General features: G+C 45.3%; 1 protein-coding gene across 2 annotated transcripts in view; it reads right to left on the bottom strand.

Moving 5' to 3' along the window:
* Window positions 1–20,422, bottom strand: part of RFX7 (regulatory factor X7) — a 361,880-nt gene that overhangs the window by 67,523 nt on the left and 273,935 nt on the right. For both annotated transcript variants that reach the window (XM_069222422.1, XM_069222423.1), the window contains exon 8: window positions 12,169–12,464. In XM_069222422.1, coding sequence (XP_069078523.1) covers window positions 12,169–12,464 — 296 coding nt within the window. The remainder of the gene's footprint in view (window positions 1–12,168; window positions 12,465–20,422) is intronic.

The following is a 20,422-nucleotide window of genomic DNA, read 5'->3' as shown; positions in this document are numbered from 1 at the left end:
CAGACAATAGCCATGTTGGATAATGGCTAATACCCACTTATCTGTTGGGATGGAATGCCAGACTGGAAGGAGATGCGGCAGTCTGCCCCCAAAAGGTGTTATGTGGTCGGGGGATAGGATAAAGTAGTCACTGCTAGGCGGAGGGTGTGGCTCCTTTGAGGGGGTGAAGCCACCTTTACCTCTACTCTTGCCTCTGAAGGAGCCACTATAGTAGCCTTTCGAATAGAAATGTGAGTATGTTTTTGATCGGGTGGATGCCAAGGAAGAGGTAGGATGGGTGACAAAAAGACCACCGCAAAGCAGGTGTTTGAAGCGCTCTTATGGCTTTAGCGGTCTCAGTGTCTTTCTTTATTTTTAGTAGAGTCTACCTAGAGACCGAACAAGTGTTCTTTGTCAAAAGGCATGTTAAAGACAGCCTGCTGAACTTCGGGTAAAACCTAGACATCCTGAGCCAGACGTGACGTCTAAGGAGAATACTGGAGTATATTCCCCTCGCTGCAGTGTCTGACAAATTTAACGCACACCATATGGAGGAGTTTGAAATAGTTTGTCCCTCTGAAACCAACTACTGACCACGTTTTCTATGTTCCTCTGGGAGATACTAAAGTAGTTCTTCCATTTGCTCTCTTTGTCTGGAGGTGGTATATCACCAGTGGCGTGGGAGTTGGCTATTTTGCATGATGTGGTGGCAGCTAAGAAGTCTGTTGGTAGTTGTCCTCTGATGAAAATAGGGTCAGGTGGTGCAGGTTTATACTCTTTATCTACCCTAGGTGTCAAAGCCGTACCTCTAATAGGGCATTTAAAAATGTTATTGGTATGCTGAAACATACCTTTTAACATGGGTAGAAACTGTGTGGCCCTATGTGTAGTAGGCGATGTAACAAAAAGGAAGTTATCATCTAATGGCTCCTTGTGTAACTCTACATTGTGGAAGGCTGCGGCCCTAGATATGACCTCTATGAGGTAGCAGCCTCAGTGGAGAAGGGTGAGCAGGGTAAAGGTCAGGGTCCTTATCTGCATGGGGATCTGTATCATAAGTGTCCCATGGAACATCTGCTTGTGGTTCCCCGTACCCACCAGTATCCCAGTGTAGTGACCCCTGTGGTGATATATCTAAGGGGTCTTCGGGAGGAGACAGTGGTAGAGGAGAATGTGGTAATGGTGGAGGTGAAGACGGTGGTGTTGAGGGACATGGAAGACAAGCAGGGCTGGTAGTCTTGTCCATAGTCTTCCTTTTAGAAGGAGTGGCATGTCCAATACTTCCTCAAAGGAAAGCTTCAATTTTGGTGGTGAAGGAAATAAAGCTTTAGCAAGTATACGTCCAGTCCCAATTTGTATATGGATTGTCTTCTGCCGAGTGCCCAATTTTCCCTGCATTGTGTGCATAACAGACTCCACTGGTGAGGAGCAGAGCTTGTTTTTGTTATTTTCGTCTCTGGTTTTCAGCTACACAGATCGCGGCTTGGAGGGGTGAGATCCTGTGGCAGTGAGGTGGTTGAAGTTGACGGTCAGGCACCCAACGCTGGTATCGGTCCGAGGAGGACGATGCCGAATGTTTGGACTTCAAATGTGCTTTTGGCACCGGGCCAGAGGGTGGGATGTCCGAAGCAGTTTTCCGGTGCCAACCGAGGCCAGACAGCAGTGGTGGATCGAGGACCTCAGGTTCTGCGAAGAGGGAAGCTGAAGGGTTCCTGGTTGGCTTGGTTTAGAGGGCAGGGGCATGGGGTCCAGTACTCATAGAATGAGCTGATAGAATTTCCTACATCTCGAGATCAACCTCTAGGTCGGAGCCGGACCTTTCATTGATAGAGAAGGCCTCCTTGTCGGATGGCTGCTCCTGGGCGTGCTCCTCACAGAACATGTCAGGAGTATCGGCAGCAGCTCTGTGTGGCGTCCCAAGGCGACAAGCTCTGAGATCCTGAAAGACTTGCATACGTTGCAGTCTGGAGACAGGCACAAGTTTCACAACGAGTGTTGATGGGTGTGGGGGTACTTTGTGTGGCAACGCAGACAAAACTGAAAGGGTGTGCATTCCATTTCCAGTGGAGCATTGTCAGGGAACTGGTATGGATTTTGAAGGGCAGTGGCCCAAAGGGGCTTTTCATCAAATGGAGTGGAACCACTGTGATTCGTTGTTGAAGCGCAGATGGAAGAAATGCGAGTGGTAACCATACCAATGAAGGGGACAGGAAAAAAGACCGAAAGTTGAAGAGCAACAGAGATGAAACATGGAGCAAAGGCACACACGTCCAAATCTGACGGCAGAGAGAAAACAATATAACAATGTAGTTGATGCCCATTATCAGTGAGGGGAGTCACTCGACCTCGTGACTCGAAGACTTCTTTGAAGAAAAACAACCTGCACAACTCCAGACCCAACACCAGATGGCAGGAGTATGCAGAGCATGTGTATCTACAGCCACATATGCCATCAAACAATGGATTTCCTGATGTTTCTCCTGAACAGTATTTGGGGACCTTGAGAGGAACTAGCAATTACCACGGTTTGTGGTCCTAAGCTTCTGGCGCGCCTCCTTGGAAAGTGGTTGCGTGTTGCTGTGATCAGTGACTGGAATTGCAGTTGTAACAGGATGCCGTAAGCATGAGCGGAGGGGCGGAGTCACAGTGCACTGCGGCCGCATCAAAAGCGTTCGCGATGTCTCGCGTTGCCGGGGTGAGCAGGCGACGGGCTTCGAATTTGGTCCCCCTGACCCTTGGCCCTCCGGCCCCCCCGCCCATCACCCCTTCCACCTATTGCTCCCTCCCCATGACCCCCCAGGCCCTGGATTGTTTCCTGCTAGTTGTCCTGGTTCCTGGCAGTCTCTGGCAGTCTTTGGCCATTTTCAGTGACAGAAGGCCCCTGGACGGGCCTCGTGAGCCCTGGTCTCCTGGGCCTGTGCCCTGGATATAGAGTGCATTGGTCTGGCGTTGGATGATCCTCTCAAAACCAGAGCAGTGTGACAAGCGCAAGCCCTAATTTGGGCCCAAGGCAAGTGACTAGTGGCACTGCAAGCAGGGCCAAGTGGTGGTGGTGGTAGACGGAAGCTTAGGCTGTAGGCAACCAGTCTCTGGTGGAGGCGGCTGGCGTTAGGCTAGTGCAGCTTGTCAGGGCTGTGCTGCCTCACGTCGTCCTGCCCCCTCACATTAAATTTGGCTTTTACTGCTCTCTTCTCTCTTTCAAGTTTTCACGCAGCGTCTTGATATCATCATATAAGAGCTGCAAGCGTCACTTAAGGAACCTACCCACACTGACTCATTATCTTCTGCCCTAAATTTCCTCCAATTTGAAGGAAGAAGTGTGGGAACTGACTGCTCTATGAGGTCTGGCAAAGTAAGAAAGGAGCATCCCAACTCTCAAAAACGCAAGAAATGACGCCGCCGTGATGTCATGTGCAACGTCACTCCGCATTTGTTACCAGCTCCCAACAAGCCGACTTACCCTCTTTCTCCCAATTCGATCACGGTGGCTCCTTCTTCAGTGGTCATTAATCTGTTTAATCCCGTAGTTTCAAACTCTCACCTTCTTGCCGCCTATCCGCCTCACCTAAGCTCCTCAAAGTCCTGTCTTCTCTTTTGTCTTATTTTAAGAAGAAACCTAAGTTGGAACCGAAGGCAAATGGTGAAGATATCCAGTAAGCGCCAGTTCTGGGTGAAACCTCGGCATCTGTAGTCATGGATGCCTCATCCACAGTGTTTAGATCTCTGACAACATCCTGTCTCACCAGTTATCTTTGCGAATCCACAGTGCTCATCAATCCCCTCCGAGGCAGGGGTTTTTGCCTTTCCTCAGTTAGCCTCTCAAGAAGAAGTGAGCCATTCAGTGTCACAGGAGGGCCAGTTGGCTGTGATTCTACCGAAGCATGAGCTCTCTCCAATTATTGTCTCAAGTGACCACTCCTTTGATGCCAGAGAGTGGGTGTCCTCTTTAGGTGCTTCCCCCGCAGCTTCTGATCGGCAGGATGGGCAGGTCGCTAGGTGTCAAGATCGTCTGCAGTATCGACCCCCCCAACCCAACTAGTCCCACAGCAGCACAATGGACCAGCAGTCCAACTGGCAGCATTCGTCCGATGCTACCAACGAGGTCATCCAGTGGGGCCGGTGACACCAGCTCTCCAATTGAGTTCAATAAGGGTGAGCTCAACGACCAATCACTTCTAGATCTTTCCTGCCTTCAATCTGAAATTACGGGTGGCGCTGAGGTGGAACTCAATTCTGTACTTATTTCCAAGACTGCTGTAAGTGGCTCTGCTTGGCCACAGCTTTTGCAAACCCTTCAATCCACTGTGCTGGCTCTGAACTATCACTCTGATAAGCTGGATGTCCAAGTTGAGTTGTTGAACACATTGGCCACATTTGTAGCTGGGATCGACCACAAAATAGAAAATTTAAATCAGTTAATTATCAGAGCCCAAACAAGCTACAATTCTGTTCAAACAAACTGTTGTTGTTCCCCAATTATTGAAAGTTTATCATCTCTGTCCATCTTTTTGAGTTCGGTTTTATCTGAAATTAAAAGGTTCTCTGCAGCCCCAGTGCCTTTGGCGCCCCTGCCGAATCAGAGGTCCCACCCTGATTCGGCACAGAAACCAACTAAACCAAAAACATTGGACGACTATTTTGTTCCGGCACAGAGTGCAATAATCGCCAACTCTCCCCGGCCTGCTGTTACTAAAGTCGTGGAGCATGACACTTTGGCCAACTGTGTTCACCAGAACTCCCCTCTGCCTAGAGTCGATCCTACGGAGCCCGTTCTCTCACACTATTCTTGCACTGCACCACAAACTGATACAACGCATTCATCGTCTCCAGGAGCTGATCATGGAGTTCAGCACCCATTAATTAAGAGGGGAAAAAAAGGCTCCGAAAACAATGGAACAAAAGGTGGACCGTACCTCCTCAAGGGTTCCCAAATCATGTTCAACTATCAGTTCTACTTGATGCACAGCAGGCACAGCAGCTGCAGGAGGTCCCCAATGTGATTCTGCTGACCAACTCTCTGTTGGCTACACAGGACGGCCCTTACCATTTAGAGAGCCTATGCAGGGCCCTTTGGTCAGTACTATTCTGCAGGAAACTGAATGCCCCCCCAAGGATCTTCCAATTCCTGCTGAGGAAGGCAAAACTGGCTGTTTGTTCGATCCCACTGTCTCATGCCGGGATGGAGTGCCCGTCTATACTGCAGTAACCCTGTCAAACTCGAAAGCAGTCCATGGAATAACGATGGTGAGGTTCCAGGCTTCGGACCCCATTGCCCATAAGTTGTCCTCTGATAGTCACTAGAGCCAGTCTTTAGCCCTGCCATCATGCCACCAAGCTTCTTCTATTGGCGCCAGGGGTCCCTCTGGGCCCATTCAACACAGTAAAACAGTTACAGCCCAGGCCCCTCAAAGGCCTCATCGGAGTGTACAACCACTAAACTTCTGTTTATACCAGAATATCGCTCAAGAGGCCCCCACAATATTTTTAACACAGGGAACATTCTACGACTCTTCAAAGCCATCTCGGAACTGATTAATATTGGCTCTACTGACATTGGCTATACTGAATTTCTCGACTTAAGTGGGTCTCAGGCTGGGGATCATTAATCTCCGCCCCTATAGCTCAGTCCTTTCTTGCCAAGAAAGATATATTCCACTCTTGGGGTATTATAATTATTCCCTACAAGGAGTCGGGTTATCCTGTGCTGTTATCTGAATCCCAAAGTTCAATGGCTCCTATAGCACCGAAGCGTTTTCAATTCTGAAAAGTGCCCTGGGTAGCACCTCTACCATCAACTGCACCAGCAGCACAGGTCCTGGCCCCAGCGGGACATCAAATGGAATTGGTTGCCCTCTGCTCTATTGTATGGGTATCCCCAATGACCCCCACGGGTGGTGGGATTAGTGCCAACGTTTGAATGTTTGTCCCTATGCTCGTGGAACATCAATGGGGTTGTGCATAAATTTGACTCGGCTGATTTAATCTCTTTTCTAAACAGTTATGATGTAATCACCCTTCCGGAAACCTGGGCTGAGATTAGTTGCCCGCTGTCAGGGTATTTAGAAATATGGAAACCCTCTCATAGAAAGAGTAAGAATGGCCATGCTAAGGGAGGGTTGGCCACCTATGTCACTGTTAAATTAAAAGGGTGTATTCTGCCACTGGCTAGGGATGATAATTGGATTCAGGGGATTGTGATTAGGAATGGGAGCTCGCAAACTTTCATAGTGATTAATGTTTATGTTGCTCCTGAAACAAAGGGAAAAAAGGGGGGGGGGAGGGCTGTCCCGACTGATGCAGATTTTGGGTGTTCTAGATGGGGAATATCCATGTGCTTATTACCTTATAACTGGGGATTTTAATACGAATTTGTTTCAGGACACTGTCTTGAAGGCCCTGATCTTTGTAACTGCCAGTTAGTTCCTGAACAACTGAGGCCCCAGGGCTGCCTGCAATGTCCGTTAGGCAAGTATGTAGTAATGCATTTAAACAACATGGGCCTTAAAGTTTTGAAGGGCTGTTCGCATTACGATGACCCTCCTTGTTGGACAAGATCGGATGGACGATCCCACTCTTATTTGGACTACACCATTTGTACCATCGAATTGTTTCCCCTTATTGAAAAGTTCCTGATTTCCTCCCAGAGCGAGAGTGACCACAGCCCCCATATTGTAACTATAAAATCTAGTTTTCATTTTCATGTTTTGTGGGCGGCGGCGTTTGTTCTGAGTCACTAAAGCGCAACATTTTTAACCCTTCTATTAGCGGCACAGTACTGACTGAATGCGTTAATTTCTCGACTTTGAAGGATCTGGTTGTATGTCCTCAACTAAGTTATGGGATACATTTTCTTCATTCTTATGGCCAAGGTTTCATCAACCCGTTGGTAATTGCACCTAATTCCAACCCTTTCCTATTTCTAGGGAAACTAGGAGAACGTGCAATAGATTAGCAAGGGCAATTAGGAAGAGCCACGACTCTGAGTGTCTGCTAATTAGATATAAGGAACTGAGGAAAGATTATATGAAGTCTATCTATGATGACCATCAGACCCATCTCAATCAGTTTTGGGCTAAACTTTTAAGTGCGAGTAAGGATCCAAACTCTAAAATGTTTTGGTCCCTCATTAACAATCTAGGAAATTATCAAAGGGGTCTTGGTACTGTTAATATCTCTGAAGGGGTTTGGACGTCCTACTTGATTGGCCATTTCTCTGCAAGTGAACACGATGGGAAACTGCTGAGTGTGGGGGCTCACTGCACCACTGCTGCTCTGGTCAAGTCTTGCTCCCAGTCCGCTGTGTATGCGTTTCTCTCTTATGGAGAGAAGACTTCTTTTCAATCTCGTCTCCTTCTTATTATTTCTAGGGCAAAGCGAGACAGAGCCCTGGGTCCCAATGGCCTTCTACAGATGCTGTTCAAACAGGATTCGTCCTTTTGGGCAGTTCATCTTGCGAATCTGTATTGTCTTTTCACCTGAAGAATTCCTGAGTCCTGGCGTGGTGCCATTCTTCACCCGCTATACAAAAGCGGTTCAAGAGGACAGATCCAGCTAATTTTAGGATGATTTCCCTGCTTGACAATGAGGCCAAGTTTTATGCCAGTCTTCTGTTGCAAAATCTTCGTGCCTGGGCTGAGTCGAAGGGACTAATCCCTATTGTTCAAACAGGGTTCTCTACTGTTTCCCGCACATATACGAACCTACTAGCTCTTCCTATTTTGATCGATAAGGCGATTCAATCAGGCTCTATGTAGCACTGCTGTTTTGTTGACTCCAAGGCAGCATCTGATCGGATTCCTAGAAGTGCTCTGTGGGCTAAATTACAAAACGGGGGTATTCCTTCATTGCTCGAGTGCCATTATGGAACTACATACGGATACCTGGGTCCGTATCAAATTAGGTGATGGGTGTTTTCTTTCTAGAAAATGTTTCACTGGTTGGCGTGTGAAACAGGGCTGTGTGCTGCTTTTTAATCTGTTCATTGCTGATTTGTCACTGGCTCTTGATGCTGTTAACTCTCATCTCCCCAAAATTGGTGGTTTTAGGCTTAGCAACTTGCTCTATGCTGATGAACTCCCATTGTTGGCCTTCAACGACTGCTTAACCAACTTGCATCTTATACGCCCGTGAATCAATTAGAAGTCAACTTGCTCAAAACCAAAGTGGTCTCCTTTGGAAGCAAAAAGCATTTGGGAGCCAGTTGGTTCTACAAAAGTATTAAACTTGTTTTAGACCAGTATTATAAATATTAATGATGCGTTTTGACTCTAGGGGTAGTTTTGTCAAGCATAAGAAGGAGACTGAACTTAAAGCTGTGGCATTGCAGGTGGCCTTTTCTAAACTATATAAAGTTTTAAAGGGGCCGAATCTTCTCCCCCTAATGGAAGTTATGAGAGCAAATATTATCCCCTCATTGTCTTATGGTCAGTAAAATTCTGCTGGGTAAAGGCTCTTGCCTACTAAATAGGCTGGTTAACAAGATCTACAAGCATCTTGTTTCCCCTGTGCACGTGTGGTTGGAATTTTGGCTTTTGGATCAGCTGGCAGTTGGCGCTGGCGCTTCTTGAAGCTTTGTCATAAGCTGAGTCGGGCCAAGGAAGGAATCTTGGAGGCAATTCTGTGGCAGGAAATTAGTGCGTCGAAAACGAAGGGGTCCTATTTTCATTTTCTGGTCGAATGTAAACGGCGATTGGAAGCCGATGACCTCTGGGCAAGCAACCCCCCCATTCCGAGTTCAAACTGGGTGTCAAAAAGATTACACAGTTATACTCATGCCACTCGGATCGCTCCCTCCTTGCCAAACGTAAGCATGCCTGGTTGGTAATCAATTCATTTAAGTCAGGCACTCCATCTAGCTATTTTTCCTGCTCTTACGGGTTTTGTCTGAAAGTGGCTTTTATGGCCTTAAGGATGGGCGATTGGGGTTTTTGGAAATAGTTACCCATATGGCAGTTAACTCCAGGGGAGGGGGTGATGTGCAGGGGTTGTGGCAACATGGAAGAAACAATTGAATATGGGGTTTGTTTGTGTCCAGCTCTGCTTAAGGAACGCAGATATCTGCTTCGGAGTAACTGGAAGGAACTGGGGATTCGCTCCTGTCGACAGGCCCTTATTAAGTCCTTCGATCCTGCAAATTTAATGCTGAATGTTTTACTGACCAAATGTATTAAAATCGTTCAAACCAAATTTATGGACGCTGCGAGCAGTGGATAGTTATGTTCGTAATCCTCACTCGCTCTTGCCTCATTTGGGTTTGCATTAATTTTGTCAGGTTGCTGAGCTTCAATGGTGCACCAAGAGCTGTGTTCCTTATTGATATCCAACTTAATAATCATTTAACGCACTAAAGCACTTTAGGACTTTGAGCACTTTGGGCCCTCCAGTTTATTATGTATCTTGTGGGGTTCTGGTCTGTGACGGTCCGGTCTTATTTTAATTGTAGGTTTTATATTATTATTGTAGGATTGCTTCTTATTGAGATATGTGTATTTAAATTATGGAGTGTTTTTTAGCAGGTATTTAACACCCGCCTGCAAATGTATTACTGATTGTTCTTTTTTCTTTGTTTTAATTTTACAGGATATTATCATCTGTACAATAAACTATTCAACAAATTACCACCCCTCCAAATGCATGATGTACACTGCAGAGATGTACTGTGCCAGATGCACGCATCTTATGCCTTGAGGAAACCCTCGTAACTCATATAGGGTCAAAACATCAACATTTCTAAAAGGAAGTACCTGCTGTTTAAACAAATTGAAGGCAGTAATTAAGGAGTATATATACTGTATTGCTGTTGTATAAGGAATATGTTTGGCACTTCTTATATGTATATCTATCTTCATTTTTGCACACCACTGCACTTTTTGAATACTGCCCCATCAGCACCATTTTGATTCTGCGTGAAGATTAATCCAATTTTGAAAATAAAACCTGCAATTTGATTTTAATATGGAAAGAAAGAGCTACATTATTCATGTAATCAAATGAATCCCACGTAAGTGCTTGCACAGTTTCTTACAACAAACTTAAGTCAGCAGGGTACCAGGTCTACAAAGCTACATTCTTCATGTTGTTATACCTGCCATGTCATAAAATAAACAAGTGTAAGTGGACAATGGTATTGGGTTCTTGTTCTTCAGGTATACTGAGACAAACCACGTTAAATCAGGTGGTAATGTCAAAGAGGTAATGGTGATATTACTAAGGACAGCACGCTATGTGGGTGAGGGTGCGCATGCTTTACAAGGCAGTACTAAACAATCTGTGATGAGATAGAAGAGATTGCTCACAGCCTGCAAAACACTTTCATGCACCTTAGCTTTATCAAGAAAGCCATTAGAAAGGCACTGCCTGAACACTGAAGAACGGTATTGGAGATTTTTAAGGTGGTAATCAGAGTTAAGCTATGATAGGGCTTAATTTGGAAGGAAGTTTTACGATAGGTTGCGGGTGTAGGAGGCTTGTTCAGTAGGAAGGGAACAACTTGTCAAAAACAGACACCCTTAAAAGTACCTGTAAATTCCTCATCAATATGAACAGCATACACTGAGGATGTTAATCAAAAACCTCTAAAGTCACACAATAATATAAACCAGATGGCAAAAGTAGCTATTGGCAGATGAGGTGGGAAAAGATGGCAAAGAGTTTTAGCACACACCATCAAGGGTGGAAGGCTGAATGATGGTCTGCTGCAAACAATGTATGAAATATAAAAGGAAATATGAAATGTACTTTGGACTAGCAGAATACGGCAAAACAAAATGATCTCTATCACTCCTACACATTAGCCAACAATACAATGGCACGCTCCCCAATACTCACAGACAAGTATTGTTTGCTGTGCTAATCTGTAAACATTTATGTAAACAAAAAGAAGGAGATACTGGAATAACATTAAAAGATGCTGAAATAATGCACATAATAAGAATCCAGAAAAGATTCATACCGCAAAACATACCAAAGTTCAAGTTTGTTGTTTTTCTTCTCATTTTCAGAAAGGAGTAAAAAGGCATTTGCATTGAAATAGCTGTTGTAAGGACACTATAGCACTACTAATCACATAGGCTGTAATCAAAGAAAACTCACACATGTCTCCACCATGTACCCCATCTTGAATCACCCCCTCTATGTACATTATCCTGAAAGGTACATGTGACTGCTTCCTACCCAGATTTGACATCCGTGAGCACAAAAACACAATTTGGAAAGACCTACTAAATCAGACTTTACAGGACCACAAACGTCTTGTACCATGCGCATCTGCTACAGACTCCTGAAGATTTGTACAATCTTCACCATTAAGGCCAAACTTGAAAAGAAAAGCATGAGAAGGAAAGGCTAGATAGAGCTTTCCTCTATCCACCGATATGGAAATTTACAGAAAGAAATTATCAAGGGGGGAATTCATTTTTGCTTCCCTTATGTCACACTCTAGCTTAGCATCAACCATCAGTTATAAAGCTTGCAAGAGGCCAATTTAAGACTGCATGCAATATTTACAGTCCGCCACAATTCCCTGCTACTTGGTTGGAAAATGGAAAGTTTCCGGAGTGCAACGAGGATCAAGAAATGCTGAGTCCCTCCTCCTCAAACCTCTGACTTTCAAGCAAGAATGCTGCACGAGGCAGGCATTCTCTGGTAGTGCAACAAAACTCTAGAACTCTCTCCCACCAGCCCTTCACACAACCTCTTGTTTGCACACATTCAAAAGAGAACTCAAAATCCTGCTGTTTGAAAGTCACTTTGGTTAAAGTAGGGTTAGTTCGCTCATATGTTGACTTGACTTGTCTTCCTTGCTACGAAACGTTTGTTCCCTCTGCTCTCGTTGTTATTTGCAGCTGACTTAGTACGACGGTTTGTTAACTGCTTCTTATCCTGTAAGGATTCTGCTAATATGAACTGCTTGTTCCTTATTTTCTTGGTGCTAATAAGTTGTTGTATAAAGTTTGTTAACCAGAACTTACTTCCTGCTCTAATGCCATTGAACCAAACCAGCGATATTTAAAACCTGAAAAATAATATATGAATTAATTAATTCATTAATTAATAAATAAATCATGTTGGTAATAACGCTGGTAATTTCTAGCTCGAGTTGCACAGCCAATAACATTGTTCTGTATGGATGTAAAAAAAGAATACTGAGCCGCATATTTAAAATAAAACAAAATGACACAGTATAATTACCGGAATGGGACTAGAAACTGCAGCCACTACGATGCCAATGGGCTGAGGAGAAAGGATAGCGGGGCTTCCATTAGAAACGCTTGTCACTCCGTTGCTCGAAGTCCCTTCTGATTTCTTGGTGAGGCAATCTCCTGGTAGTGGTGACTGGAGTTTCTGCTCCTGCTGCTTCTTTTGGATTTTTCGTTGCAACTGCTGCTTAGCATCAACCGGCGATGACAAAGTCTTCATTTGAGGATGAAAGGAATTGCTCTCCGCCGTGGGTATAAATGCAGAAGTCTGAGAAATGCCTTTGATTCCTGAAAATGAAACATGCTACGTTACGTTTCTGCAAGTGGAACAGATGACCATTTAAATGAACAGCTGTTTTAACACATTGTTAAAAAAAGTTTTTGAACAAACTTGAGTTTTCCGAGTGTAATTTGTCCTAAAGAAGCTATATTGGCAATAGCCTAGGTGTACGAAGCCAATGAAATCAACCCTAATTTGACAGAGGGAGTGCATGAATAACCAATCCGTAATAACATGATGTAGGGACAATGTAACATTGGTAATGGCATAGGGATAAAGTAAAATTGGCACTCATTAGCATAGAAGACATCAAAATACATAATTTGGAGACCGTCAATTACGACTTACCTTGAGTCAGGCCTGGCACTTTACACTATCTGGTGTAAGGACTCTAAAGTGGGCAGCTAGCCAACAGCATTGCTGAAGATATAAAGGAAGAGAATCTCTTGTTCTAGATGATGTAACACTTATCAAACTGACTTTATTGGAACAGTAGCCAAGAACTGACCAACAAATGTTGAATAGTACCAAAAGTAAAATCGTGTACTAACAATGCACAAATACTGATGAGCAGAGTAGGTATTAAAACAAGCATTGGCACACATCTCACCTTTATAATGTGAGTGCCGAGCTGTTTGTTTTGTCAAAGTTTGTCTGAATAGTATTATAGAGAAAAGTCAAATATATTTTATAGTACTTGATAATTGTACATTGAATTCAATAGTTTCAATCTTTATTAATGTCTTGGTTTATTTTCCAAACTCTTTTTATTCAGGAAACTGATCAGAATTAAAAAGGAATAAGGAAGTTTCAGAATGTAATGGGAAAACACTTCACAAGGACTAATTTACTTTCCACAGGATTCAGCCGCTTGATATTCTGCAGTAGCCCAGGAAGCTGAGTTATGGGCCTCGAAGAAAAGCGTCATGTTAAGTACACCTTCTGCCTCACACACCAATTTAGTTAATTCAGCAGATGGCCCTTCCCCCAGAGCCATAAACGCCTCTGTGTGCCAAAAGTGAACTGACACTTTACCATGTTAGTGCTGTGTTTCAGCGCACTTGATCGGAGCTTGTTTTTCGATCCAAATCTGTAATGTCTTGCAGGTATTCCTGTTTCTGTGCAGGAGGGCACTGACTGTTCATCTGCTTGCTGGAAACTGATGCAGTTTCTTGCAAGTTTTTACTATATTGATAGTCTCAGTTTCTAGTTCATAACTCCCCTCTCATTTACCTCTTCACCTTCTAGTTTCACGCTTTTTCTATGTCCTTATGAATCCTTTCCCTCTCTTGATTGTCTGCTCACAATTTCCTTTGTGCGCTAGATATCAACCTGAACTCAGTTTTCTCTCGGTGTATTCAGCCTTTGCTCCGCTGAAGATCTGTGTCCCATTAGCCCTCATGCTTGGCTTTAAATGGATAATTTTTAAGAGCAGTGCATTTCGACAAGAAATGGCACACAATAGTTATCAACATTAGTACGTGTTGTGTATGAGTTCTTCGCGTCGCCCTGGTTCCTCGTACTATGGAACCGACGCGAGGAACTCTGGAATGTGGAAGCGTAAATAGAATGTGTGCATGAAGCAGTTGGAGCCTGAGATCGGTGGACGGAGGTCGGGAGTAAGAAGCTGTAAGGATTATTGTATCTTAATAAAAGTATCCTGTTTACCGGAACCGTGTGGACCAAAGATCTTTTCAGTGGCGACGAGGGTTACCTGTCTTGAAGATACCATCGACATTCCTGGAGTAAAGTACCTGAGAAGCAAGTATTCGGAATCCTCCGATTTTAATCGTCTAGCCTTGACACCAACGCCACTCCTTCCTGCCTCCGTAGGACCTTACATTTTTTTTTTAACCACGTTTCGGGGTTTTTCTTTATTCCTGATTCCCCGGACGTGACTGTAGCCGTTAAGCGGAGCGTCCTCGCGCCAGCTGTCATGCGGTGCGTGTAAGGGATTGTGTCTATTGTGCGGTCAGAGACAAGTCTCAAATCACAGTTCCTAGTCCCATTGAAGTGATTGGTGTTCCTGAAAAATCCTGGAGGAAGTTAGCAATTGATATAATTGGACCTTTGAATTTATCAAATGGATTCCAAGAATACGGTTTAGTACTGATAGATTTTTATAGTAGATGGCCGGAAGTAAGATTTGTCAAAGTTCCTGACTCCTATAATGTGATCCGATGGTTAGAAGGGGTTTTTGCGAGGGAAGGAATTCCTGATGAAATTTTAACTGACAATGGTCCTCAATTCACCTCGGGACAGTTTTCAAAATTTATGAATTTCTTGGGAATCAAACATTCTAGGTCTTCATTGTACCATCCTAGGAGTAATGGTTTAGTTGAGAGGTTTAACAGAGTTATCAAAGACAACATTCAATTGTTTAAAACTAGTGGTTTGCATTGTAAAAATGAATTGGAAAAATTGTTGTGGGCTGTGCGCACCACCAACAATTCTGATACTCAAGTGTCTCCTTTTGTTTTATTACGGGGACGTGTTCCTTCTTCTAAGTTAACAAGAGAATGGATGGGTCGCTTTTGTGTACCTTGGTATAAGGTGGATGGTGTGATGGAGAAATTTCATGTAGCGCAACAAAAGTATGTGCAGAGTTCTCATGGAACTCACCTCCGCAAGTTTGATTGGAAGGTAGGTGATATAGTAAGGGTGAAGTGTCCGAGATCGACTGGTCTGTCCAAGTTTTCCAGCGGTAAAGTTATAGTCCAAATAGGTAACAGTGCTGTTAAGCTTGATGATGGCAAGTGGTGGAATAAAGATAAGATATCCCTTACTAAGTCAGCTGCAGCAGAGAGTGTCAATGGAGGTGGTGGTGGTGAGCGTATTGAACGTCTGACTGTTCAGTCTCCCATTGCAACAAAATCCGTCAATCATTCTAAGAGAACTGTCAAACCACCTAAGAGATTTGATGATTACATTATGCCTTCTGGTTGTGGTTCTTGGAAGGTCACCAGTTCTTCTGTACTTCCCCTCAGACGTTCGTCCAGAACTGCTAAACCTTCTAAAAAATGTGATGATTAAATTTCACAGTTCTCTTGTTAGGACTTATCAACGTAAATGCATTGATGTAAAATTGTATTGTTAAATGTTGTGTATTTATGATCTACTTTTGAAATCATTCTGTTTTGTTTTATTTATTGTAATTGTTGTAAGGGAAGAGATGTGTTGTGTATGAGTTCTTTGCGTCGCCCTGGTTCCTCGTGCTATGGAACCGACGCGAGGAACTCTGGAATGTGGAAGGGTAAATAGAATGTGTGCATGAAGCAGTTGGAGCCTGAGATCGGTGGAAGGAGGTCGGCAGTAAGAAGCTGTAAGGATTATTGTATCTTAATAAAAGTATCCTGTTTACCGGAACCGTGTGGACCAGAGATCTTTTCAGTACGGGAGAACACAGCTGTAGTTCTTTAGATAAACAAAAGGCCTGGTGGTGACAGGGGGTGAAGTGACACGTGACCCCTACCACTGCACACACAAATAGTGCACAGATCAGGAAGTACAGGAAGCCAGTAGCTTTTTTCAGGGCCAGTAATTAAGCACTGTAGGCCTTATTCGATGTGGGAGGAAAAGGCATGCACTCAGGCCAAAGGACAAGATTATTCCAGTGCAGTGGCAACGGAAATGATAGGTTTCCAAAACAATGCATTGTGTGTGGAGTGGAAAGATGGTGCAGTGTAGCAAAGAATAGGGTTTAGGTTGGGCAGCCGTGGTTAATGTGGCCTATGATAGGACTAGGACGTAAATCTTCTTGGAAGAGTGGGTTATGGAACTTCTTTAGGGCCTCTTTTGTACTGAAAGCAAGCCTGTTAGGTAGCAGTGAGTGTTGATTGGGATGAACCCGAGGTGTTTCAGTATGAGACAATGACAGATAAGGGAAAGGGTGGGGCAAAACCTTCTCGGATCACAACCCACTGGAAGGGACACTCCAGTGGAGTTGTGTCCCTTTACCAATCCCCACATGCAGGTGACTTTGTTAGAAGATGCAGCATTCAGTGGCGCTATGAACACAGCCATAGAAGAATACTTTGGCATGAAGGAGGGTACTGCCTTGTCAAGTCTGGTGGAGTAGGAGGCGTTTAAAGTGGTTGTGAGAAAGTAGCCTCTTTCTAGCCTTGTTACCCCCACTTTTGGTCTGTTTGTGAGTATATGTCAGGGTGTTTTCACTGTCTCACTGGGATCCTGCTAGCTAGGGCCCAGTGCTCATAGTGAAAACCCTATGTTGTCAGTATATTTGTTATGTGTCACTGGGACCCTGCTAGCCAGGACCCCAGTGCTCATAAGTTTGTGGCCTATATGTGTTCCCTGTGTGATGCCTAACTGTTTCACTGAGGCTCTGCTAACCAGAACCTCAGTGGTTATGCTCTCTCTGCTTTCCAAATTTGTCACTAACAGGCTGGTGACTAAATTTACACACTCACATTGGCATACTGGTACACCCATATAATTCCCTAGTGTATGGTACTGAGGTACCCAGGGTATTGGGGTTCCAGGAGATCCCTATGGGCTGCAGCATTTCTTTTGCCACCCATAGGGAGCTCTGACAATTCTTACACAGGCCTGCCAGTGCAGCCTGCGTGAAATAACGTCCATGTTATTTCACAGCCATTTACCACGGCACTTAAGTAACTTATAAGTCACCTATATGTCTAACCTTCACCTGGTGAAGGTTGGGTGCAAAGTTACTTAGTGTGTGGGCACCCTGGCACTAGCCAAGTTGCCCCCACATCGTTCAGGGCAAATTCCCCGCACTTTGTGAGTGCGGGGACACCATTACACGAGTGCACTATACATAGGTCACTACCTATGTATAGCGTCACAATGGTAACTCCGAACATGGCCATGTAACATGTCTAAGATCATGGAATTGTCACCCCAATGCCATTCTGGCATTGGGGGGACAATTCCATGATCCCCCGGGTCTCTAGCATAGTACCCGGGTACAGCCAAACTACCTTTCCAGGGTCTCCACAGCAGCTGCTGCTAACCCCTCAGACAGGTTTCTGCCCTCCTGGGGTCCAGGCAGCCCTGGCCCAGGAAGGCAGAACAAAGGATTTCCTCTGAGAGAGGGTGTCACACCCTCTCCCTTTGGAAATAGGTGTGAGGGCTGGGGAGGAGTAGCCTCCCCCAGCCTCTGGAAATGCTTTGATGGGCACAGATGGTGCCCATCTCTGCATAAGCCAGTCTACACCGGTTCAGGGATCCCCCAGCCCTGCTCTGGCGCGAAACTGGACAAAGAAAAGGGGAGTGACCACTCCCCTGACCTACACCTCCCAGGGGAGGTGCCCAGAGCTCCTCCAGTGTGTCCCAGACCTCTGCCATCTTAGAAACAGAGGTGTCTGTGGCACACTGGACTGCTCTGAGTGGCCAGTGCCAGCAGGTGACGTCAGAGACTCCTTCTGATAAGCTCTTACCTCTCTTGGTAGCCAATCCTCCTTCCTTGGTAGCCAAACCTCCTTTTCTGGCTATTTAGGGTTTCTGCTTTGGGGAATTCTTCAGATAACGAATGCAAGAGCTCACCAGAGTGCCTCTGCATCTCCCTCTTCACCTTCTGCCAATGGATCGACCGCTGACTGTTCAGGACGCCTGCAAAACCGCAACAAAGTAGCAAGACGACTACTAGCAACCTTGTATCACCTCATCCTGCCGGCTTTCTCAACTGTTTCCAGGTGGTGCATGCTCTGGGGGTAGCCTGCCTCCTCCCTGCACCAGGAGCTCTGAAGAAATCTCCTGTGGGTCGACGGAATCTTCCCCCTGCTAACGCAGGCACGAAAGACTCCATCACTAGTCGTCTGGGTCCCCTCTCAGCCTGACCAGCGTGGTCCCTGGAACTCAGCAACTCTGTCCAAGTGACTACCACAGTCCAGTGACTCTTCAGTCCAAGTTTGGTGGAGGTAAATCCTTGCCTCCCCACGCTAGACTGCATTGCTGGGAACCGCATGATTTGCAGCTGCTCCGGCTCCTGTGCCCTCTTCCAGGATTTCCTTCGTGCACAGCCAAGCCTGGGTCGCTGACACTCTATCCTGCAGTGCACAACCTTCTGAGTTGTCCTCCAGCGTCATGGGACTCCCTTTTGTGACTTCGCGTGGACTCCGGTTCACTTTCCTTCCAAGCGCCTGTTCAGGTATTTTGCGTGTGCTGCCTGCTTCTATGAGTGCTCCCTGAGTTGCTGGGTGCCCCCTCTGTCTCCTCCTCCAAGTGGCGACGTCCTGGTCCCTCCTGGGCCACAGCAGCACCCAAAAACCTCTACCACGACCCTTGCAGCTAGCAAGGCTTGTTTGTGGTCTTTCTGCGTGGGAACACCTCTGCAAGCTTCATCGCGACGTGGGACATCCGTCTTCCAAAGGAAAAGTCCCTAGCTCTCTTCTTTCTTGAAGAACTCCAAGCTTCTTCCATCCGGTGGCAGCTTCCTTGCATCCTCAGCTGGCATTTCCTGGGCACCTGCCCACTCTCGACACTGTCGCGACTATTGGACTTGGTCCCCTTGTCTTACAGTTACTCAGGTCCGGAAATCCACTGTTGTTGCATTGCTGGTGTTTGTTCTTCCTGCAGAATCCCCCTATCACGACTTCTGTGCTCTCTGGGGGTAGTAGGTGCACTTTACACTTACCTTTCAGGGTCTTGGGGTGGGCTATTTTTCTAACCCTCACTGTTTTCTTACAGTCTCAGCGACCCTCTACAAGCTCAACAAGGTTTGGGGTCCATTCGTGGTTCGCATTCTACTTTTGGAGTATATGGTTTGTGTTGCCCCTATACCTACGTGCTCTTATTGCAATCTATTGTAATTCTACACTGTTTGCATTACTTTTCTTGCTATTACTTACCTAAGTTTGGTTTCTGTACATATATCTTGTGTATAAAACTTATCCTCATACTGAGGGTACTCACTGAGATACTTTTGGCATATTGTCATAAAAATAAAGTACCTTTATTATTTAGTAACTCTGGTTATTGTGTTTTCTTATGATATTGTGCATATGACACCAGTGGTATAGTAGGAGCTTTACATGTCTCCTAGTTCAGCCTAAGCTGCTTTGCCATAGCTACCTTCTATCAGCCTAAGCTGCTAGAAACACCTCTTCTACACTAATAAGGGATAACTGGACCTGGCACAAGGTGTAAGTACCTCTCGTACCCACTACAAGCCAGGCCAGCCTCCTACAGTGGTTGTCAGAGAAGGGGCCATTAAAACCTCAGTGGGGACCAGATGTCGGATCCTACAGGAGTTGACTGAAGTTGATCAAATGGGCAACTTAGAGGTGACAATGATCACTGACTCCAACCGTTTACCCAATTTACAAGAAATTAAGAAGCGACATGCAGAACTCATAGAGCAGCCGCGTGTCTATGATGACAAAACATACACGCATAGGACACACACAGATGGGAACAAAGCAGGTGCCTTGCTGGTGCGAATGATACAGCCTCCGAGGTCCCAACTCCAATCCTTCAAGTATTATAGAATATCGGCCAACAATGCTCAACACAACTGGAGGTGAATCGGGCATTCCAAGAATATTACAGGGCCAATCCCTCCCACCCTCCCCTGATCATAGCGCAGATTTTCTCCAAGACCTCTGACGCACTTGCCTTAACGTTGAATTCCGCACACAACTGGCAGTGTCTATAACAGAGGAGGAAGTACGGCTGACCATAAGAGAGATGCCACGTAATAAGACCCCAGTTCTACTAGACATTCACCTTGCAGCTTCTACCAAAACCAGTGAAAATATACAAAACTGCACTAGAAAATAAGAAGCGCCCGAAACATCAAGCCAAGCCCTAGTCACCTTCTTATTAAAGCCAGGCCACACACTTTCCTCTTATAGACCACTGTCGATATTAACCACGCATTACAAAATACTCTGCAAAATCCTTGCACAGAGGTTATTACCACTCATCCCTCAACTGATCAAAGTAGATCAATGTGCATTTAAGCCCCGTAGGAGCACTTCTCTAA

The sequence above is a fragment of the Pleurodeles waltl genome, chromosome 3_1 (genome assembly GCF_031143425.1).
Source record: "Pleurodeles waltl isolate 20211129_DDA chromosome 3_1, aPleWal1.hap1.20221129, whole genome shotgun sequence".
Lineage (NCBI taxonomy): Eukaryota > Metazoa > Chordata > Amphibia > Caudata > Salamandridae > Pleurodeles > Pleurodeles waltl.
The sequence above is the reverse complement of the archived record's forward strand: the minus strand, read 5'-3'. Positions and strand labels throughout refer to the sequence as shown.